This window comes from Rattus norvegicus, chromosome 14 (assembly GCF_036323735.1).
Source record: "Rattus norvegicus strain BN/NHsdMcwi chromosome 14, GRCr8, whole genome shotgun sequence".
NCBI classification, from domain to species: Eukaryota; Metazoa; Chordata; class Mammalia; order Rodentia; family Muridae; genus Rattus; species Rattus norvegicus.
Genome location: NC_086032.1, coordinates 40,841,335 through 40,865,597, shown reverse-complemented (window position 1 = coordinate 40,865,597; position 24,263 = coordinate 40,841,335). Strand labels below are relative to the sequence as shown.

The 24,263-nt window shown below is 43.9% G+C and overlaps 1 protein-coding gene across 9 annotated transcripts in view; it reads right to left on the bottom strand.

Annotated features, from left to right (window-relative positions):
• The window catches only part of Atp8a1 (ATPase phospholipid transporting 8A1), a 242,534-nt gene that overhangs the window by 45,868 nt on the left and 172,403 nt on the right, over positions 1-24,263 (bottom strand). For all 9 annotated transcript variants that reach the window (XM_039092730.2, XM_063272922.1, XM_063272923.1 and 6 more), the window contains 3 exon segments: positions 20,405-20,577; positions 3,969-4,152; positions 3,613-3,723 (listed from right to left, as the gene is read on the bottom strand). In XM_039092730.2, coding sequence (XP_038948658.1) covers positions 3,613-3,723; positions 3,969-4,152; positions 20,405-20,577 — 468 coding nt within the window.

Here is a 24,263-nt window from a genome sequence, read left to right as displayed (position 1 = left end):
GAATTACATTTTGTGTACCAAAAGCCAGACTTCAAAGATTAAAAAACAAAACAAAACTTATAAATTACTTTGAAATTAGGCTTAAGACACAGGTTTTCTAGACCAAATCTATCAGTTACCAATGAAACTATGTTTCCAAGTATTCGCTACTTTCACCAACAGCATGGTAACCTAACCATAGATGCCGAGGGACTAATAAGGTCACACATACCTCAAACTTTAGTTTTAACATCCCAATCTCACTCAGAATTAGAATCTGACAGAGGCAACTGAATCAGTTGCCTACAAGTTTCCGACTGCAGATGGGGAGAGAAATCCCCCTGGTGTGAGGTGTAGACCCATAAAGAAGTGGGTAGGCCATGCCCTTTGGATTGGTGCACAAGGAAGTCCTCAGAATAGAGGGGAAGTAGCAAAGACAGCCATCTGTAAGGGAGCACTCAGCAAATCTATGGGCAGGTCCTAGAAGGAGCGGAAGATGGCTCTCTTAACAGATTATGCACATCCCCCAGAGCTGCTCAGAGAAACATGAACGTCTTGACACCTAGAGGCTCGTTACTATGACACAGTTTCTGAGGACCCGGGATGAACCAGGCATTAAACAATATAAGACCGTATGGGGAGCAGAGGAAGCCCCGAGCATGCTGAGTGGATGTGTGCTGCTAGTGGTATGGGCGTGGTCACGTCACCACTGCATAGCCTGGGTGGGAGACACAGAGAAAATGGCAAAACCTTCCTCCTGGGGTGAGGCTCAGAGGAGCGTGCAAAGCCTCCCTCAAGGTACCGTGTTGAGTATTTTCAATGTAGGCTGAAAATGTCCACGATAGCTTCCCCTCCCCAGATGTTTGCAGCCTGAGGATTGTTCTCCCACAGAGACCGCTCTATGTAGAGTAGCTACCTTTATCCGGCTGTGCACCATAAACCCTGCCTCCCTGCTTATCTCTATGGATACCCCCACCTCCAGTTTTAGCTGTACGCTATCACCCTGCCTCTAGTTCACCTCTGGATAGAAAGCACACTGAACTTCTGAGTGCTATGGCTTCTCCAGCAGAGCCCAGACTACCCAGGCCCTGCTTTCTATGTATTTGTCTTCTTTTCATTACCTTGTCACCTCCAGTCAGGTCCAAGTCCCTGGAGCTCGGCAAGGCTTTGACAAAAAGAGCCTCTGAGATGACCCAGGAGGTAAAGGTGCTTGCTGCCAAGCCTGAAGATCCGAGTTCGATCCCCGGAACCCACCGTAGACCCGGAGAGAGTAGACTCTGGCAAGCTGTCCTCTGCTCTTTCCTCTCAAGTTTGTTCATGTTTGCTTGCATATCCACAGGATAACTAATGTCAGTAAGTAAACAAGCGGATGACCCTTTCTTGTTCACTTATCCACCAACACGGCGCTGTTAGCTGTGTTCTGCAGGCCACAGCGCATTAGAGAATTTGATATATCTTGGTTCAAAATTGAGATGTGTTGAAGGCAAAAAAAAAACCAGATTTCAAACACTGGGCATGGAGGAAAGAATGTAGAATGTACACACAAATGCAAAACAATTACATTTTTACGTGGTAAATATGGCAATATTTTTAATACATTGAGTTAAAATGTGATACTGAAATCAATCTGGGTTTTCGCTGTGGCGTTTGGCTAATGTAGTACCTAGGAAACTTAAAAGTTATAGACATGAACTCCATTGTACCCCCCTTCTGCCCAGCTCCCTGGGTTACCGACTGTGCTTGGCTTGCTTTGTAGTTACAGGGCAAGTTTTATTCTCTGGGTACATGTGTGTGCATGTGTGTGTGTATAGGTGCTCACATGTGTGCATGTGTATGGAGGCCAGAGGTCAACCTCAGCTGTCTTTTCTCAGGAGCTGTCCAGTGTTCATTGGAAACATTGTCCTGGAGCTCACGGAGCAGGCTGGGCAGCTTCAGGCATCTGGCTCTCCCGTGCAGAGATTAAAACGCATGCCGCCATGCCTGCCTAGGCTCTGGGATTCAAACTCAGGTCCTTATGCTTACGAGTCTACTCCTTTACCAAGCGAGACCCCCAGGGTTTCCTTTGAGAGATGATGCCATCTTTGATAGGTAGAAAGAACCTAGGAATAGAATATTTTAGAGAAATTCCTTATCCAAAATCTTATTGTTTGCCAAATCCAAACACAAAAGAGGTGTATAGCAAGGGGTGGACGTGTCTAATATAGAAGCTCTAATTAGGTCTCAGGTCTTGGAATCTCAAAATGCCCAGTATGTGGACTGAGAAATATGGTATTTTCTGCCAGAGAAGTGAACAAGCTTTCTAGTGGCAATGGGTTTTAGAGATATAAACCAGAAAGAAAGCCTAGGTCTCCCGGGTATGTAGAAGTTATGGCAAGGAAGCAATACCATTGCACCAATGAATGTAGGTCCAAGAGAGATAGCCAAGGCAATTTATTGCCATTGGAAACAAAATGGGAGGCCTGGCAGTTCAAGGCCCCACAGCAAAAAACAATCCCAACCCAGAGATCAATAGAGTATTAGACAGCGAAACCCAGTGTATTCCCATTACACTTCTGTATCTCCCTTGATCTAGAACCAAGCCTATCCTCTGCTTTGCTTCTGGGAATCCCTTGCTTTCCTCTGATATATATATATATATATATATATATATATATATATATATATTTTAATTTTGTATCACCAGATCATTATTTTTTAAAGCAGTTTTTCAAGTGCGTTCTACTCCTTCCCAGTGGGTTGAAGAAATTCTGTACACGTTCAAGCTTTATAGTCTTTAAAACTGAAAACAGGAGTCATTAGCAAGTCAACCTCAACCCTTCTACTGAAGTGACCTAACGTCTTCAGCGAGTGTCTACACGCTGATTACTCTCATGGCTGACATCCTCTTCCTGAACATGTTACCAAAGGGGAAGAGAGGGCTCAGCAGCTGAGGATACCATCTGTTCTTCTAGAGGATCTGGGTTTGGTAGCATGCAGGCTTCTCACCCATGCACCAGGTCCCTGAGATATCAACTCTGAGATGGAATTTTATATAATAAATGCTTAGGCCATAAGTCTGGGCCTGTTCCCCAACTAGCTCAAAACTCAATTACCTGTTTGTTTTATGAGTGATACATGGCTTGTTACCTCTCCTCAGGAGTTAAGGCGACTGACCGACCAATGGACCCTCTTAACCCATCCCCAACCCCACTGTCCCCATCCCCACCCCGCCACGCAACCTCCCTTTCTTTTTCTCTTTCTCTCTCTGCCACCTTTTAAACCTGCCTCAGCTCACTGGCCAAGGGCTTTCTATTGACAGGAATGCTTCCACACAGCCTAACAGGAGACTACCCCTCACGGTTTGATTCCCTGTACCCACAGGATGTCTAAGAGCCATCTGTAACTCCTGTTCCAGGAGATCCACCCTAGCCTCTGTGGACCCTGCTAGCCTATGGTGCCCAGACAGACATACACACAGGCATAACATCCATTCATGTAAAAATAAAATAAAACAAACCCTAAAATTTTTTTTTCTTAAAAAAAGGAATCGAGATGATAAAGTACTCATAGAAACACCGAGAACGATTCCATAGAAAGAACGGTTGGAACTATGACTGTCAGGGGCGGGACTAAGTAAGTTCACCACGCTGCTACCTCGATGATGTACAGCACGATGTTCTTGTAGAAGCAGTACAGGATACACTTGGAGACTCTATTGTAATTCCAGGCACCGTGAACCATCAACAAATTCTTCAAATATTTGAACTAGGGGAGGAAGGGGAAGACATGAGTATTTTGCCCCTCACTTCCGGCGGGCGCGAAGGGGCGGGGCTCTGTGAGGGGCGGGGCTCTGTGAGGGGCGGGGTTCTGTGAGGGGCGGGGTTCTGTGAGGGGCGGGGTTCTGTGAGGGGCGGGGTTCTGTGAGGGGCGGGGTTCTGTGAGGGGCGGGGTTCTGTGAGGGGCGGGGTTCTGTGAGGGGCGGGGTTCTGTGTGGCTGCAGGAGGCTTTACCTGAGCAATGGAATAATCTGAAGAGTTGGCTGCCTGCAAACCTTCATTGCCGCTAATCCCCACACCAACGTGGGCCGTCTGTATCATGCTGACGTCATTTGCCCCGTCTCCGATGGCAAGCGTGATGACTTTGACTTGTTTCTTAACCATCTCAACAACCTCAGACTTCTGAAGAGGAGAAACCCTGAAAAACACAAACCAACCAAACAAGAATGAACTCCTGCTTCCTGAAAAAAGAAATTGAAATGCCATCACCTTCTGACCGATAAGCGAAGCAAAACAACGGGGTAAATAGTTCTCTGCTAACCTGCCTGTCTTGTTAAGGGAAATGCAAAACAAGAAGAAGCAAATGTGTAGCTGACATTCAAGAGACAAATTGTTTAAGTACCAGCAAGGGGCATTGGAAATTCATCGCAAAGAGAAGGCATAAGAAGCTATTGAGGGGTAAGAGATTAAGTGCAGTGGTCAGTGGTTAAGAGCTGTGTTGAGGGTTGGGGATTTAGCTCAGTGGTAGAGCGCTTGCCTACCAAGCATAAGGCCCTGGGTTCGGTCCCCAGCTCCGAAAAAAAAGAAAAAAAAAAAAAGAGCTGTGTTGTGCTTGCAGATCAGAATTCAGTTCTCAGCACGTGTATCAGGTGGCTTACACCTATAACTCCAGCTCCAGGAGATCCCACACGTTCTTCTGGCCCCTGTGGGTACCCGCCTCTCACACGCATGGACTTTCCTATATACACATTACTAAAAAGCAAAACACATCTAAAACAAACAAACAAACAAACAAACAAACAAACAAGCAAGCAAGCAAAGACCAGAAAACAGTCCAAATACTAACTAGGTTTTATTCAGTGCCCTGGAAGAAAACATTTTGAACTTCTGAGAACTGGTCATATGTAATGTGCTATATGATTAAAACATCCTAAAACTACTGAAATTAATGGTGGGGAGGTGGGTAGACTTTCAACCTGTTCTCAGAGACCACTGTGAAATCACAAAGAATACAAAGGTAAGTATCCAAGGCTAGAACATAGTCCACATGCTTCGTTTTCTCCTGGAGGCACAGACTAACACGAATGCAGAAGTCAGACAGCCTTTTCTGCCGTCTCGGACCAGGAACAGAAGGCATCAGCATTTACACTCGCATCACATTTGCTATTAAACTTGGAGCATTTTTTTCATGCGTCTTAAAAAGTCATTTGAGAACTAAACGCCGAGCAAATGATGGAAATGCTCCACGACAGAGCGCTCCAGCGACACAATTAACTTAATCTATTGTTCATACGGTGCTGGAAATAGACAGGAAGACTAAACAGTGAATGAATCCAGACGACTATTATATTAAGACAGTAATTAGAGCTGGGTGTGGTGGTGCATATTGGTAATCCCAGGACTTAGTGGCTGACACAGGAAGTAGGGTCATAAGTTCTAGGCCAGCTACATAGCAAAGTCCTGACATAAACACAGATAATAAGAAGCAACCAGTGTATAAAATGCTAGTGTATAGAAATGTTTCAGAGCTCTAACATCATTGTGGCCATCGTCATCATCATCATCATTTTGAGACTTTTGAGGCAGTGTCAGCCCAAGCTGTCCTTGAATTAGTTATGTAGTGGGGCTCTGGCATAGAACTCCCTTGACTGCGATTTTCCCAATGCCAGATTACAGCATATGCAGTGTGCCTCACTCGGAGATAAACTCTTTCTTAAGGTCAGTATACTGCAGCTGTGTAATAAATACCTGCTTGTTATTCTTTTTAAAAATAAAGGCCCTCTAAAGAACCGATATGTCTTCATATGTACTCTTGACTATGGTGACAGGAAAAAGCTCCCGGCAGTGGGCATTCTGCACCAACACGTGCCTCCAGGAGTCTCTACTGCCCAGGGGAAGGGAGTGAGCTACGGCAGCTCTGACTCTTGCTTGACGTTGGAGAGTCTCAACTTGAGACTGAGACACTGACGGAGTGTTCCTCTGTGTTCTTAGTGGCTGACCCAGAAGAGAAATTCGTAAAGAGCTGCCATATCAAGGAATTATTTTTAATATTTTTAAAATTCCTTTTGGCATTTGGAGACGGTACAGTACAAAATGACACAGCACTGAACTCAACAAGAGAATGAGTATCGGGCTACTAACGGTTCATTTCACCGTCTGCCTCCATTTCTCTTCAAAGCAATTTTCATTCCACTTTCGAGTTTTTTTTTTTTAATTTCTCTTAACAGGCTAATATAAATTGCTAAGCCCACTGGCCCTAGGCCAAGGTTTTAAACACGGACTACGGTTGACATTTAGTAAATGTCAGAAAAGAATGCTCACCAGAAATGCTATAGAACGCAAGTGAAAACGGGCATGAATGAAGGGGAGCATTTGAAAACATTTATCAAGCTCTCTTTAATGGCTCCTGCGCTGCACACATTGTTAAACCACACTGTGGAGCTGGGCGATTGTGGCGCGTTTTTATGAACTGCATCCACAGAGTGAGCTTAAACCAGTGACTTAAGGGAGCTCCGGAAAAGAGCGACACCAAACCCTTACCCCCATCTCCACCGTGACTATAACCGGCGGCTGCTCTCTCTGTTTCACACTGTAAATTTTAATACCACACCGTGGGTCACCTTCATGGTCAACTTGATGGGCTTTAGAATCGCCTAGGACACACGCACCTGGGGGAGTGCCCCCGAGGGTGTTTCCACAGAGGGTTAACTCTAGGGGAAAGAGCTACCCTGAAAGTAGATGGATTCAAGGCCCAGACTGAATAAACAGGGAAAGTTAAATCTGCCCCATGAGCACCAGCAGTTGTCTTTCCCTGCTTCCCAAATGCAGGCGTAGATGGCAGCGATGTTACCAGCCATGTCACGCTTCTGTCACTGTGGCTCTCTTGCCACCATGTACTCTACCCTCAGACTATGAACCAAAACTCTTCTCTCTCTCCACTGTTCACGTCAGGCATTTTGTCATAGCGATGAGAAATATAAAGGAATAGTGACTCCAAATCACCATTGGGTAAGGATCCTCACCCACATCAATGGAGATGACTCACTTGTTAAAAGAGTAGGAATACCCTAAGCTAGAAAAAAACAAACAAAAAACCAAAAAGCGTTTAAGCAAAAACGACTAGCAAGCACAGTCCAGGCTTAGCAGACCATTCAAGGGCCGTGAAAGCCACCATTTCTGTGGTCTGGAAGAGCAGCTGGTAGTCAAGCAATGGTGTTGGATATACAAAATGTGAAATCCTCATTCATGTATCTCACTCATAATATGAACGTACAAACTGGTGTGCTATGTCTAGAACCTTCTTTTGCTAGGAAACCTGGATTTTCTGTTGTTGCAAAAATCTCACTCAGGACTCACACACTTTTTGTTTTGTAACATGAAGCTGAGAATATAATTTTTCCACCTTGGTTGATGACTATCTTATCAGCTTCTCTATATTCAAAGGCAAAACTGTCAAGGAACTCACGTCCTTTCAGACCACTATTCTCAGTTTTCTTAGCAATAATATTCATCAGATTGCCTCAGTGATCTGGGAAGTATTTAATTAATGACAATTACTTAGAGATATATAACTGCAATGAGTTCATTACAGAACAAGCATGACTTGAAAGACATCAGTCAACTCATTGAAGCACGAGAGTGTGTGCATATGTCACATCCAGGCTCTGGCAGAGGGGTCTGGGGGCAGCGGGTGGCTGTTCTGACAGAGAGGTGTGCTTTAGGGGGAATCCACTTACTGAAACTAAAGTCAGTTAAAAGATTTCCTACAGAGGTGTGTGTGTGTGTGTGTGTGTGTGTGTGTGTGTGTGTGTATACATGTGTGCAACTTTGGGTGCTCTGTGTGTGTTTGATGCATGAATTCATGTGTGCGACAGCACGCACCAGAGGTCAGAGGAGAACTCTGATTGTTGGGTTCTCACCTTCCACCTTGTTGGAGATGGGATTCCATTTTGCTTTTGTTGCTCACTGCTGGGTATACCAGGCTGGCTGGAAGCAGGGATTTTCCTGCCTTTGCCTCTCATCTCACTTCGAGAGTGTTAAGATCACACATGCTACTGCTCCCAGCTTTATGTGGGTGCTGGGAATCTGAACTCAAATTTCATGCATACATAGCAAATGCCTTACTCACCGAGCCCTTGAATATTCTTATTCCTCAAATCCAAAATCCATAAGCCCCTAATCTGCAACTTTCTGAGTGCCAACATGATATTGAAAATTCAACACCTGATCTCACACGACAAATATTTTGGCTTATTGTGTCAGGTTTACGGAAAATCTTATAACATAGAAGATGAAATAATTTTTATGAAATAGGAATGAAATTTATGCTTAGAGTTGTAGCTCATATCCAAAGTTATCTATAAGCACATGCTCAAACTTTAGAACCCAACATTCTGAATCATGGTGGACCTATGCATTTTGGATAGGGACTCTTAAATGGGTGCTGTTTTCAAGTCTACTTAAAAAGTTGTTCCTTGCTCCATGGGATTGGGGAATGGGGGTATATAACAAAGTGAATGTAATGTGACTCTGGGGCTTCTGCTGTTGTGAATTCCTTGGCAGGATGCACAGCAACCTGGAACTGTGAGCAAAGTAACCCTTTCTCCCTGAAGTTGCTTTGGTTAGAATATTTTACCAAAGTGGCAGGAAAAGAAGCTAAGACCAATGGGTATGACTATGGCCTCTGGATAGTCTTGCCTGTACTTAGTAACTCCAGATGATGGAAGATGGCCTCATTGACAAACACAGGAGAGTTCATTTAGGATGAGGGAAAGATCACAAGGTGGATTTCTTTCTACACCCAAATTTGCCAGAGCATGGGTCTTCTCCTGATAAGTTTCAAGTTCTTCAACCCCTCGACCCCATCAGAGTTTGCTTTCTTGACTTCTGCACGTGCTTTTGGAGTTGTACAATTTCTATAACAGCCCAGAGTGGTTCTCAACCTTCCTAATGCTGTGATCCTCTAATACAGTTTGCTCATGTTGTGGTGACCCCAAGGATAAAACATATTTTCACTATGACTTCATAAACTGTGATTTTGCTACTGTTATAAATTATATTATAAAGATCTGATATGCAGGATGTCTGATACGCAACCCCGAGAAAGGGTTGGTTGACCCCCAAAGGGGTGGTGACCCACAGGCTGGGATCATTGGCCTAGAGCAGTCACACTAGGAAGCTAGTTAATTCTTCCTAGTGCTTATCACAAACTGTATGTCTATGCCTAAGCCTTCAGCTTTCTAAGACCCAACAGTGACCAGCGGTATACCCTGGAAGGAAGCATCAGAGCTATTTTCTTCTTCCAGATATGGATATGCGTATGTGTCCATATTTATGTACAATTTCCCCGCTTGTGGGTTTTCAACAAGACTGAAATGACTCACTACTGTCTTCCACGGTTGTTTTTCCTTTTCTGGAAGCAGTGAGAGACTCTACTAAAAAGATTATGAATGCAGCATGTGCTACGGAGGTCTGTTTTTCTTCCTGTGCACCACAAACAAGAGGGTGGTTCCTTGTGACGTAACCCAGGAGTGAGCTGAGTGCCGTGTGCTTCTCGGATAGCTCCTGGCTGCAGATTCCACACATGTTACTCATTACTATTCTCATTTGTTATGTAGTAGCTTGCGGTGCCCCATGATCATTAGATCAGAGAGCACTGGGATGTTTTGTCATTCAAGCTAAGAAATATATAGGTGGTCCTATTTATTTATTTACTTATTTATTTATATTTATTTATATGTGTTCGAGTGTTTCACCAGCACGCGTATCTGTTGCTAGCATAGGTTAGAACAGGGTACTGGATCCCTGGAGTTGGTGCTACAGACTGTTGTGAGCCACTACGTGAGAGCTGGGAATCAAACTGGGGTCCTCTGAAAGAGCATCCAGTGCTCTTAACCATTGCGCTACCTTTCCAGCTCCAGGTGGCCTATTTTATACAGGCTTTGTTTTGCACTCATTTAATGGAAACAGCTGTCTTTCTGAATACCACGTGGATAATGGTTATATGTACATGTATCTACATAGGATCATGTGAGGACTTTTCATGGATAGCCAAAAGACTTATAATGCTATAGGCAAGAATATTATTTTACCATATGTGGTACGATTTGGGTGGGGGGACAGGGTTATAATTCTAAAACACAATTTAGTATGATGAATTATTGTATTCCTTTTGGCCACCCATAAAAGATATAAACCAGGAGGAACATGGACGGATACAGTTGCTGTAGTTTTGGTTCTGTTTGCTGTAATAAAACACCCTGACTCAAGAGAAACTGAATGGAGGAAATGTTTTATTTCTGCTCTTATCACTGAAGTCAGTCAGGGCAGCAACTCAGGTAAGAGCTTGAAGCATCAATGATGAAGGAATGCTGCTGTCTGACCCATTCACCACTCATCCTTAGATTTCCTATAAGCTCAGATGCTTGCCTAGGAATGGTGATGCCCACAGTGGGCTGGGCTCTCCTGCATCATTAATAATTAAGGAAACCCCCATCATACAATGGCAATCCTTCAATTGAAACTCCCTTCTTAGGTGAGTCTAGGTTGTATCAAGATGATTTAAAGCTAACTAGGGCGACTCTGCTAATGACCATGAGGTGTTTTATTCATGTAGTAATCAAGCCTTGATACTTATAAGGTTTGAGGTTCATCTCTGGCTGCTCTTCAGAAGTCAGGCAGGATGTGCTGCACATTCCCTGCTTACTGACTTCCTAAAGTCTCTCCTGTGAATATCACTCTAGTCTCCACTGAGCTATAGTTGGTTGACTAATAACGAAGTTGCCAAAAGAAAAACCTAACTTAGTTTTACTGGTTTCTTTTTTAATTAAAATTTGTCAGGTTCATTTATGATGCTTCAAGCCGAGAAGATATTAATCTGTAACAAAATGTATGTTACACGTACCAAAATTACATGCGTATTGGAACTGTGCTGGAAGCTTGTGGCGGATTTATTACTGGAATGAAAACAGCAGCTTATGTAGAAAATCCTAAGGATATTTAGCATATGGAGCATAATGAAACATTCACCCACCTCTGGTAAGAAGACGGCTATTCAAATGACCGATGAGTGAGGCCCTTCCTGGCCTCCAAAACCAACATCGGCTGTATTCTGTGCAGTCAAAGGCACCAAAGAGACTTTACAATGTAGGGGCCAAGGCTCAAGAAATAACACACAGATAGCTCTTCTCAGGGGAAAAAGAAAAAAATAGAAAAGTAACTTTAAGAAAGACTCCCTTTCTGAGGCACGTTTTAGATCCACGGTTACTCTTGCAGATAAACCACCAGGGCTTTCCTTTAAGTGGCTTGGATAGCATTTTCAACATGGACTCCTCATACGGGCAGTGCGTATCTGAGTGTTGAAGTGTGCATAGAGTCACAGCAAACTGAAGCTGGCAAACATATCTTACCGAAGAAAATTGCTCCTAGAGAAACTTGAAGCAATCCCACTAAAATCAGGGACTAGACAAGGCTGCCCACTCTCTCCCTACTTATTCAATATAGTTCTTGAAGTTCTAGCCAGAGCAATCAGACAACAAAAGGAGGTCAAGGGGATACAGATCGGAAAAGAAGAAGTCAAAATATCACTATTTGCAGATGATATGATAGTATATTTAAGTGATCCCAAAAGTTCCACCAGAGAACTACTAAAGCTGATAAACAACTTCAGCAAAGTGGCTGGGTATAAAATTAACTCAAATAAATCAGTAGCCTTCCTCTACACAAAAGAGAAACTAGCCGAGAAAGAAATTAGGGAAACGACACCCTTCATAATAGACCCAAATAATATAAAGTACCTCGGTGTGACTTTAACAAAGCAAGTAAAAGATTTGTACAATAAGAACTTCAAGACACTGAAGAAAGAAATTGAAGAAGACCTCAGAAGATGGAAAGATCTCCCATGCTCATGGATTGGCAGGATTAATATAGTAAAAATGGCCATTTTACCAAAAGCAATCTACAGATTCAATGCAATCCCCATCAAAATACCAATCCAATTCTTCAAAGAGTTAGACAGAACAATTTGCAAATTCATCTGGAATAACAAAAAACCCAGGATAGCTAAAACTATCCTCAACAATAAAAGGACTTCAGGGGGAATCACTATCCCTGAACTCAAGCAGTATTACAGAGCAATAGTGATAAAAACTGCATGGTATTGGTACAGAGACAGACAGATAGACCAATGGAATAGAATTGAAGACCCAGAAATGAACCCACACACCTATGGTCACTTGATTTTTGACAAAGGAGCCAAAACCATCCAATGGAAAAAAGATAGCATTTTCAGCAAATGGTGCTGGTTCAACTGGAGGGCAACATGTAGAAGAATGCAGATCGATCCATGCTTATCACCCTGTACAAAGCTTGAGTCCAAGTGGATCAAGGACCTCCACATCAAACCAGACACACTCAAACTAATAGAAGAAAAACTAGGGAAGCATCTGGAACACATGGGCACTGGAAAAAATTTCCTGAACAAAACACCAATGGCTTATGCTCTAAGATCAAGAATCGACAAATGGGATCTCATAAAACTGCAAAGCTTCTGTAAGGCAAAGGACACTGTGGTTAGGACAAAACGGCAACCAACAGATTGGGAAAAGATCTTTACCAACCCTACAACAGATAGAGGCCTTATATCCAAAATATACAAAGAACTCAAGAAGTTAGACCGCAGGGAGACAAATAACCCTATTAAAAAATGGGGTTCAGAGCTAAACAAAGAATTCACAGCTGAGGAATGCCGAATGGCTGAGAAACACCTAAAGAAATGTTCAACATCTTTAGTCATAAGGGAAATGCAAATCAAAACAACCCTGAGATTTCACCTCACACCAGTGAGAATGGCTAAGATCAAAAACTCAGGTGACAGCAGATGCTGGCGAGGATGTGGAGAAAGAGGAACACTCCTCCATTGTTGGTGGGGTTGCAGACTGGTACAACCATTCTGGAAATCAGTCTGGAGGTTCCTCAGAAAATTGGACATTGAACTGCCTGAGGATCCAGCTATACCTCTCTTGGGCATATACCCAAAAGATGCCCCAACATATAAAAAAGACACGTGCTCCACTATGTTCATCGCAGCCTTATTTATAATAGCCAGAAGCTGGAAAGAACCCAGATGCCCTTCAACAGAGGAATGGATACAGAAAATGTGGTACATCTACACAATGGAATATTATTCAGCTATCAAAAACAATGACTTTATGAAATTCATTAGGCAAATGGTTGGAACTGGAAAATATCATCCTGAGTGAGCTAACCCAATCACAGAAAGCCATACATGGTATGCACTCATTGATAAGTGGCTATTAGCCCAAATGCTTGAATTACCCTAGATGCCTAGAACAAATGAAACTCAAGATGGATGATCAAAATGTGAATGCTTCACTCCTTCTTTAAAAGGGGAGCAAGAATACCCTTGGCAGGGAAGAGAGAGGCAAAGATTAAAACAGACACAGAAGGAACACCCATTCAGAGCCTGCCCCACATGTGGCCCATACATATACAGCCACCCAATTAGACAAGATGGATGAAGCAAAGAAGTGCAGGCAGACAGGAACCGGAGGATGTAGATCTCTCCTGAGAGACATAGCCAGAATACAGCAAATACAGAGGTGAATGCCAGCAGCAAACCACTAAACTGAGAATAGGACCCCCGTTGAAGGAATCAGAGAAAGAACTGGAAGAGCTTGAAGGGGCTCGAGACCCCAAAAGTACAACAATGCCAAGCAACCAGAGCTTCCAGGGACTAAGCCACTACCTAAAGACTATACATGGACTGACCCTGGACTCTGACCTCATAGGTAGCAATGAATATCCTAGTAAGAGCACCAGTGGAAGGGGAAGCCCTGGGTCCTGCTATGACTGAACCCCCAGTGAACTAGACTGTTGGGGGGAGGGCGGCAATGGGGGGAGGGTGGGGAGGGGAACACCCATAAGGAAGGGGAGGGGGGAGGGGGGTGTTTGCCCGGAAACTGGGAAAGGGAATAACACTCGAAATGTATATAAGAAATACTCAAGTTAATAAAAAAAAAAAAAAAGAAAAAGAAAATTGCTCCTAGGAGGAAGTTTCACTAAGACGTTTAGAGAAAGAACATAGTTTAGCAAAGTTTAAGGTCAGCATTGTGGCTCAGTGGTGGAGTGTCTTACATGCATGGCTTCCTTGTTCAGTCTCAAGTGCAGAGAAAGTCTTCCTTTGATTGCTTTCTAAAACACATCTTTCCTCTTGCAGAATATCAGAGCTGGTACCAATTCCTCGCTTGTACTGCACTCTCCAAGCTGTCTTACACCCTTCCTTACTGCTCTATGCCCTTTTAACACATCTGTTTTTCAAAAACTATTCTTCCTGTAGGATGCATTTTCCTCTCTCAGTTCCATGCCTTGTAGCTGCCAGAAAGTCTTGGCTACTTTTTGATCTGTTTTTTACACTTGGAGCTTAGCACTGAGCTCAGGACTCGGCCTTTCTTTAACTTTAAGTAGCCCACTTATTAAAACAAAGACAATCACCAAAATCCGTCCATGGTTCACATTGAGCTCTGCCTTTAACACACTGGGGTCCACCAGCTGAGAGGTCACGCACACTCCTACACAGCATATCTCACACCCTCAGCGAATCGGAACTGAGAAAACCCTAGGCAGTCTACTGGGTGATTGGTATTTGGCTGAAGGCTACAACGGACTTCTGTGAGGTTTAGCATTTAAATTGGATGAAGCATGAAGCCAAGCCCTCCTAAGGACCTGAGGATATGCACTTGTCTGAGATGCATATCTGCACGGCAAGTCAGGAAAATATCAAACAGAGGACAAACCGAGTAAGAGAAGGCATCATTCCCGAAGACGGTGAAGGAAATCACGGTAGTAACTATCAGTAAGTCAAGGTGGCAAGGAGGGCTCCTTGAACACTGGCCATGGGGGAGTGAGACGTGTGTATTTTGCAATGAGCACTCACATAGGCTTTGGAGACCGTCTCGCATAAGAAGTGTGACTACAGCGTGTGATGTGTGTCTGTGGTGTTCAGACGGTTTTTCTGGAGCCACACCTGAATTGGTACCATACCGAGTCACAGCAAGCAGCACCTGGTAGCTCTTAGGCGTCTTGTCTGCTTGTAGGAATGCCGCTCGAATGGGGACTTTTCTGGTGGAGCTCATCAGCAGTGTCTACCACACACAATGAGACCCATAGTTCCTTCGACGCCTCTTAGTAGAAGAGGTGTAAGAAGCGAGAGGAGCGAGGCCTGAGCTGAGGATTATGTTAGAGCAAAAATGTGGGCATTTTATAAAGCCATAAAACCCCCTCAGTGTGTCCTTTCGTCAGATGTCTATGAAAGAAACAGTCTCTCCACATTTCTAATATTTATTCAGATTTTTTGGGAAAAAAAAGTATAGGGTCGGCATTCATTAACAGTTTGTAAGTCTTCTGAAGCCAAACATCTGCTTGGCGCCCGGTAATGTGCACAACTTCTTTTTCTTTGAAGGAATGTCTGTTGAGTAGTTACTGGCTTCGTTTGTGCCTTGTCGTTACCTCCTAAGTTGGACATTTATTCGAGGAGTCCTTGAGCTAAAGACAATCCCCCAAAGACTCAGGAAGTAGGCCTGCCCTGACCTCCTTCTTCTTAACACACTCGTGTTGCAACAGAAAATATACAGTGTCCCCTTAGGCCTCTTCTTGGAAGACACCATCAGGCAGAGTCAGGCAAAAGGTTTTGCCTGGGAATGTCACTCTAAGTGACAACACTTGCTGAAATCAAGTTTTTTTTTTCTTTTTCTTTTCCTTTTTAAAAAATCTACTGTGGAGAAAATGGCCTAAAAGGGGGTTGAGCTTTGATTAGAGATGTTTCAACTGGAGAAAAATGCTTGCTGAAGTTTAACCTCTGCTTTTCAGGAGACACGAGTACATAAATTATGTAGCAGGACGGTGATTACGAGACAGTCTAAAAGCTGGAGGCTTTAAGCCAATTTTCAACCAACTGTCACAGAATGTAAGTTTCAAAATATGTTTAAACTAAACTGACAACTACAGGAAAAAAATTTAAAAAACCCCAGAAAAACATAAGATGCTTTGAAAAGCTGGGTTATATGAACTGATGAGGACTTCAGAAACCGCACACTATTTAGCACAGCGATACTTCATGGTGGCCTTCCTGCTCTTCTGGAGGGATAGGTCAGAGGAAGAAAAGCTCCATGTTTGTCCCCAGACCAGGATCTAAGCAGCAGAGAGGTGATGCCTAACACAGAGCAGCCAGCAGAAGCACAGTTCATACAAAACCTCCAAGGGGGACCAGGTGCTCCCAAGCTGGGATGAGCACCCTAGGAGGTGTTCCCTTCCTTTTCGTACCTCAGTAACTGTCCTCCACTTGCTTTAACATCAGCACCCCGAAGAGTCTATGTTGCTGCCTTCTATTCTCACCATTTTGTAGGGAGAATGGTTCAATTCAGTGTCTAAGGTGCCAGAGAGGGTGTGCAGGAGGAGCATGTCTCTAACTCTAGTACTTGGGAGGAGGGGGAGGAGGAAGAGGAGGAGGAGGAGGAGGAGGGAAAGGGAGAGGGAGAGGGAGAGGGAGAGGGAGAGGGAGAGGGAGAGGAAGAAGAGGGGGAGGAAAGAGGACTAGAAATTCAAGGCTAGCCTTGGGTACATAGTGAGTTCCCAGGCAGCCTGGAATACATGAGACCCTGCTTCTTAGACTAGCCAATTAAGCTACCAACCAAACAACCTATATATCTGTGGCTGTCCCAAGTAAGAAGCAGTGGACTTGGGCAAATGAATGGAAGGGAATAAGTACCAGAAGAGACGTTTATGCTGATAGGTTGAAAGCAAGACACTCTTAGACATGGGCGTGTGCTGCTTCTTAGGACCCGAGAGACGGAGGCAAACTGTCAAACAGCAAACACGAAAGTTACATAGCTTCTGTGAACACAGTGCTTGGTAGGCTGATAGGAAACAAAACTGCTATACTGTTTTGATTTTAGAACCATATATATATATATATATATATATATATACACACACACATATATATGCGCAATATACATATATATACACACATATACACATGTGACATATAACTTCTTGACATATAACATGTAGCCTATATTCTGTAAACCAAAACCAGGACTCCAATGCCCTGAATAATTTTGGGTTGGGGCATTGTCTCTGTCTCTCAGTGGTCCCCTCAGAAGACAGGGCTGGAGGAGTATGACGGCTGACAGAGAACAGCAGCTTCTTTCAATTCAGCAGAGGCTCTGGAGAGCAAAAGTGATCTTTGTAACCGTGGCTATTAGGCAAACAGGAGAAACTCTTTCTGCCTTGGGTGCCAGTGTCAGGGAGGAAAGCTGATGGAGTCCTGAGGACGGAGTGGATGAGACTCATTACTGACTCCATTATCCTGCTTCAATGGACTGTAGAGGAGAGTCCGATTCTGGATTCTCTTCATGGGTGTGGACTGACATACGGTAGACTGGAAAGGTGTCTCATTTTGAGGGAAAACCTCAACGACTCAGCATGAGTGTGAGGTGAACTTGGGACACAGTGCTGTGAAGTATTTTGAAATAATATTCAATATTTATCTGAGCATCACTTTTCTAATGGAATGAAATAGTTTCCTGAGGCTGGGAGATTACTGTGTGAGAAGAAGAATTACCCGGGGCTCATCCTTAAAGCACTCTGCAGGCTCACTCCCCATCCCCAACCTGGGACAGGGGCACCGCCATTACATTCAGGGGTCAGCACAGGAACGAGAAAAACATGATCTGTGCCAGTGGTTCAAATTCGAAGAGGCACTAGGCCAAGAAGGTGCACACACATTAATCCGGCTGTGGCACTGACATAGTTCTGGGTTTAGAGCAGCCTCAGAGACAGGCCAGAAGCCTTCCTTTAGGGAAAAGAGTATGAGGGTAATTAGACTAAACAGAGCAGAAGGAAGACATTTAACTGAAACAACAACAAAATCCTGACTAGAACTATCTGGCCAGGGGCCGCCAGGACCCTCAAACGTCCACATGGCAGAGGCAGCCCAGGAGGGAGGAAGCAGCCACACACGGATTTCTAAGCTCAGTGTCAGCACTGAGCTCCAGGTCCACTGAAGGGCGAATCCCTCCCAGGGTCCCTGGCCTGGAAGAGTTCTGAGGCCCCTGTGATCCCCCAGCACAAGGATCTCCACAAGTTCTCCAGAGAGAACATCACAAGCACAGAACTACTTCCGCCTTGCCTCTGCTCTCTAGTGTTCCTCTGCTATGGTTTGATCCTGTGGTCGAGCTTTAGGAAGAACTGAGGGAGGCACTGTGTCAGGCTCTGCTACAGTGGCTGTTATCAGGAAGACCGGCCTCCCTGCATCTTGGAAGCCAACTGCTATCATGCTTAGAGTAGAGCGGGCAGAGACAGTGAGGACAGCAGGGAGTGAGTCCTGCCCAGCACTATGCCCAGCACACAGTAGGCACATCACAGATGCCAGCTAGAGCCAACTGGCTGCTTTTAACTGCACGTCACTGTTTTCTGGTCTGCAGACCGTTTCTGAGTAGGAGCCAACAGCCATGACACTCCTGGGCTTTTGAGCAATCTCCCGCTGATCCTCATGAACCCATTAGTGGAGGAGACGAAACGGCTAAATGTAGCACAGAATCAGCCTGATGGAAGAGTGTGAGGGCTGAGCATCCCTGAGCCCCTGTCAAGACATTAGCAGGAAACCAGGAAGTTACTGAAGCCCCAGATTTTAAAAAGCACGAAGATGCCAAAGCAAAGCCAAGCATAGAAAATAATTTCCATCAGTGTGATAAAAAAGAACATGGCTGTTCTAAACGCTAAGCATTCGCATAACCTACCACTCAAAATAATACACTTGGTCGTATTATTAATAGAGACCACAGAGAAGACTAGATTCTATAATGATACCTATAATTAGAAACCTGAAGATAAAGGGCAAGCCTTAATTCTCTGAGAACAGTAAAACTTTGTAGGTCAAAATGATGCTTATGCATGGTCCTTACAGGGTGTGTGGTTTAAACGCACTCCAGGAAGTAGAGAAATTCAAGAAATAGATTTTAAGTGGATAAACTGAGACAAAAAGAAATGGTTTAAAGGGAATACGTTTCTTTTATTAGGAAATAAAGCTTTTCAATAAGAGCAAACAGAAGGATGTGGAGGACAAGGGCAGGAGCACAGACGGGGAAATTATCAAGAAGCCACACTTGTGTTGTCTCCTGAAGAGGGAGAGTGAGTTGAATCAGTACGGGATTCACTGACCAGCTGGCATGACTCAGCACGGGGATGACCGGAGACCCTTAGCTGAGGACACCTCAGGAGAGGAGCCTGGCTAATGCTATCAAGTAGGACAGAGTTTCCACAATTTAGACAAAGAGATGGGGAAGATCCCCTCAGCCAGAGAGGCTAGAGCTATGGTAACTCAAAAACAGAATTTAATTCAGACATAAGCAATATAATAAATTAATAGGCAAGAGTCTTAGAGTAAATAAACTTCAGCTGTTTGGAAAATGACTCAGTCTGTACCTCCCATTACGCTGTCCCTACAGAATAAATCCTAGCAGCAGGATCAGCAATCTAAATAGAGACAACAGGGCTCTTTCTATATGAACCAAAGTGGAAATGCAGATAAATAATGTACTTTTTTCTCCCCTGAAGATCAGAGTGAAGGCTTAGAGCTCACTCTATCACTAAGCTACAGCCCTGGCTCGCTCTCTCTCTCTCTCTCTCTCTCTCTCTCTCTCTCTCTCTCTCTCACTCAATATACATACATACATATATACATACATACATGCATACATACATACATACAGTGTTGGAGTTTGAACCCAGTGTTGTAGATGTTAGATAAAACCTACCTGGCTATATTTATAGTCCTCTCGGAAGTGTATTTATTTAATTTTTTTGGTATAGAGTCTCCCTAAATTGCCCAAGCAGACCCTAAGCTTGGTATCTTTGGCTCTAGCCTCTGAAGTAGCTGGGATTATTGACGTGTGCCATCTACCTGGCTGCCACTGGCTGATTTTAAATAGGGATAAGCAGCAAAGAGATGGCGCTTTTGTATTATGAAAGTATTCAATAGTGACAGTTAGGGCTCACTTTCAAAACTCCGCTAACAAATCCATCTCGGCTTGTGAACTTTGGGACTTGAGTGAATGAATGAAATGACCCAACATTTGTAATTTCTTGATTTAAAAAAAAAAAAAAAGAAAGCTTTGTGGACCATTAAAAATTAAGGAGTTAAGGTGCGGCTGGAGAGAGAGCTCAGTAGTCAAGACGCATTGTCCCGCTCCTCGGAGACCCAAGTTCTCTGTTCCTAGCACCCACATGGTGCCTGTAATTCCAGCTTCGGGGAACCCAGCCTCTGTAGTCTCCTTGTGTGCCTGCACACGTGCACATACTCACACATAGACGTGACGATATTAAGATCAGGTCACCTCTGTTGAGATCTGACAACGTTGGGGAGAACTTACCTGCAGCAAATGACAGCTTTGCAGGACAGAGCTAAGTCCAGGAAATACTGCCGGACTCCGAAGGTTAAGGCATATTTGAGGGTCTTCCCATCGATTATGAGAGCGAAATCATTCTCCTTCCGGAGAGCGTCTCCAAGGGTGGTGCAGTGGCGGCTGAGCGTTTCCCTTGTGCCCTGGAATACCAACCACAGGTCATCAGCATCCATTTGTTCTACTGCAGTGTCTCTGGGATGTTCAGTAACAAAAATTAGCTATTTTTATAGGTTTTTATCTTTCAAATTGCTTTCGAAAGCCTTTATTCAGTTCTCATGACAGCCCCCTGAGAGAGGGACTGAAAGGCTATCAGTTAAAGCTGTCCACAGCAGGGCAGGGACCAGCTCTTAATCCTCCTTGACTTAACCCCATGGCCGCAATACTGCAAAAGCACTTTCAGTAAATTCTCTTCTTCAAAAAAAAGAACAATACCAATCTAATTTATGAACGAATCAAAATTGGTTTGCCCTGAACCAAGGGTAAAAGTTGGAGAACATAATTTAAATAATTTATGACTGTTCTTTTGAGAGTACTCAATGCTATTAAGATCAAATTCTCAGGGACCTAGACAGGGAGATGCGGGGTTTGTAACCTCCTGTAACCTCATGAATTGGCGTTTACGTTTCCACAATGTTGGATTTAGTGGGATAGAGACACGAAGTTTGGTAATCGTGATAGGACCAATACAAGGAGCCTTTCCATCAACCAATAATTAGTTCACTCTTAAGCAGAGTAAAAGCCTTTAGTAGAAGACAAAGCTTTGTAGATTGCGCATGTATCTGCCACCAAGGGCTGCTTACCCAGCTTGTCAAAAGGAAAAAGTTAAAAACAAAAACAAAAAACAAAACAAAACAAAAAACCTCCCACATAAAATTACCATTTCTTTTTTTTTAAACTATTTTTATTTTGTGTGCATGTGTTTGGCCTGCATGTATCTGTGAGAAGGTGTCAGATCCCCTGGAATGGGGAGTCACTGACTATTGTGAGCTGCCATGTGGGTGCTGGGAATTGAACCTTGGTCCTGTGGTCTTGAACCTTGTGCCTATGTTTTCAACCACTGAACTGTCTCTCCAGCCCCCGAATTACCATTTCTTATACCTAGCTTTCATCCCCCAATCCTACAGATTCTTCTTTAATGCAATGGGCCCATTCAGTTTCTGTTCCCAAGAACCCTGACACTGAACAAATACAATGCTCATTCTACACGAGGAGACAGAAATTAAACTTTTTTCCCTGAGTGCTAAATCTACAGTTATGTAGATAAAAACAGAATTACCTATAATATGTTTATGGAATAGTTTGTGTTTATTATAGTCAAAACAGAGTTACTTGTGATGCTGCATTTGATTGTGCACAGTTGTCAATGTTAGACTAAGTGACCTTTGAGTATGGCTGTGTCCGGCGACAGTTAGATTACAAGTGCTCTGAACTAGTGAATGGATTCACATCTTCACAGGATCCTAAAGTGGTGGTGACGCTGGGAAGTGGTGACCTGAAAGAGGTGGTGCCTGTTGGAAGAAGCACCACTGGGTGTGGAGTTTTCTCATCTCTCCGCCCCAGCATTTGCTTCTGTGCTCCCTGCCCACTGTGCTGTTAGCTGGTCCACCATACCTTGCCCATAGAGTGAACTGGACCCAGGAAACTGTGAGCAAAAGAGTTGTTCTTATCGGGCGTTCCGTCACAGGGATGAGTGAGAAAAGTGACTGGCACATTCCTGCCACAGTTTCAGGGCCTGACCTGTCATTTCGTTTTGAGGGAAGCAGTAAGAAAAGTAAAATTTCACATGGGAGATATTTGAATGTGTTCCTCACACAGTATCTTGTCAGTCTAGAATCTGCTTATTTGGATGATAAACCATGTCACTTTATAGAGTACGACTGCCCAACGTGCCCCAAACTAAAATCTTATAATGAGATGTTTACATTTTATATCAGGGGTAAGTATTTGTTTGGTTCAAGAAGATTTAAGAAAAGGCAGCATGAAAGTCTTTAAAACTCTGCCAATAACGTTTATAGTTGTGCCTGTTCAACTTTATGGTTGCTCCAGAAGGTTTTAAGAGTAAATTCATGGAGATTGGGTGGATGAGTTCATCAGCGAAGCAAAGTTCATCAAACGAAAATAAAGCAAAACAAAAACTCAGAAAATAACCAAAATAACCACTTCCCTTCCAACAAACAAGCAAGCAACTGCCTGAAGTATGGTGCAGTGAGTACCACAGGAGTACGTGCTAGGTCACAGCAGTTTTTCCGTTCTCTCCCAGGAGCCTTCACTGCCTTTCACCTCATCTCTGTAGAAAACTGAGGTGAAACACACATCATCCTATTCCTGCTCTACCATCTTCCAGTGGCTTCCAGACATTGACCCACTGAAGTCCAACACCCTTAGGATGGCATTGAGTCTCCCTGTAGCTGGAGACTGAGGACCTTTCCTCACAGCTCCCTCCACAAGCTGGACTCTTGTGTGTCTCTCTCCCTAGGGTGTCTTTCCTGCCAAAGCAAACTCATCTACCAGGCTCTCCAGCTGCCCACTACAATGGAGCTTATGCCAACAAAACCTTCAGCTCCTTCCGGGGAGTGTCGGGGCAGAGCCTCTCACCACAACATGTACAGAGCTTATGGTGTGACACACTCAGAGATACATCTTACTGAATGACAGGACTGATAAATTCCATAGCATTCCATTTCCCCTTATTATTACACACACACACACACACACACAGACAGACACACACACACAGACACACACACAGACACACACACATACACACACACACACACACATACACACACAGATGGAGACAAGAAATATATAGAGAAAATTCTTGTCCTCTTCAGTAGAATTTCAAATAAAGGTAAGAGCCCCTGTATGTGTATGTATACATGTATATGTGTGTATATATACATATGTACATGTGTATTTATTATTTACTTCTATAAGTCATTGCTTAAGTGTCACCTGATATGAAAACGCGAAACAAAGCTACCAAGGACCCACAAAAAGCCTCCAATTTTTTTGGGCATCAGCTGTAAATCAAGAAGAACCCATCCCCAGGGCTGTGGAGTGCCCATGCTCCCCAGGCTGTAGGAGCAGCCCACCACGCCCTACTTTCCTTTCCTAAGGTCCTCTCTGCTAACCTCAAATCAGCTGAAAAACCCTCTTATTTGTGGCATCAGTACCTCTGTGTTTCCTCGGTGACTATCAAAGATCTTCAGCAAATCAAGAGGTGTCAGGAGATGTAGGAGGCAGCGTGTCAGGAGGGTGACAACCTCACTGCACTGAGTTCTCAGCCGCCCCTGGCCTGGGGGATGTGACATTAACACGGATTTGCTAACTCCCGCTGTTATTTAGTTCACAGTGTTCTTGTATAAGGAGCTATGATCCTGGCTGGGTGCTGCTGGGTATAAGCTGTATTTTATCCTTATTTACTGCTGGGAGTATTTTAAAATTCTCTTATTTATGAAACGTCACTGCATTTTTACCCAAGCCCGGGAGCCGTACTCTATGTCTATGTTGCACTGAAGCTTATCTCCCGTGGCTATGCATAAATTTATTACTGTGTTAGCTGCCACTCTGTGTCTTTTTTGGCTACTGGAAGGGGAAATGTTTAAACATTTAAACTTAGTGACTTGTGAAACTGAGAATATATAAAGGGGCAGATGAATTAGGAAAAAGAAATCAAAGGCTCCCCAGGGCAACAGTAAAAGGCCACGCTGCACTCTGCCCGCTGTCATTTGTACCAGGGATTAAGAGGGGCAACGGAGATGGTCTGAAGTTAAGGCAGTTTGTGGGGACAGACGGACTTGAAGACAGAGGAACTGTCCTAGTT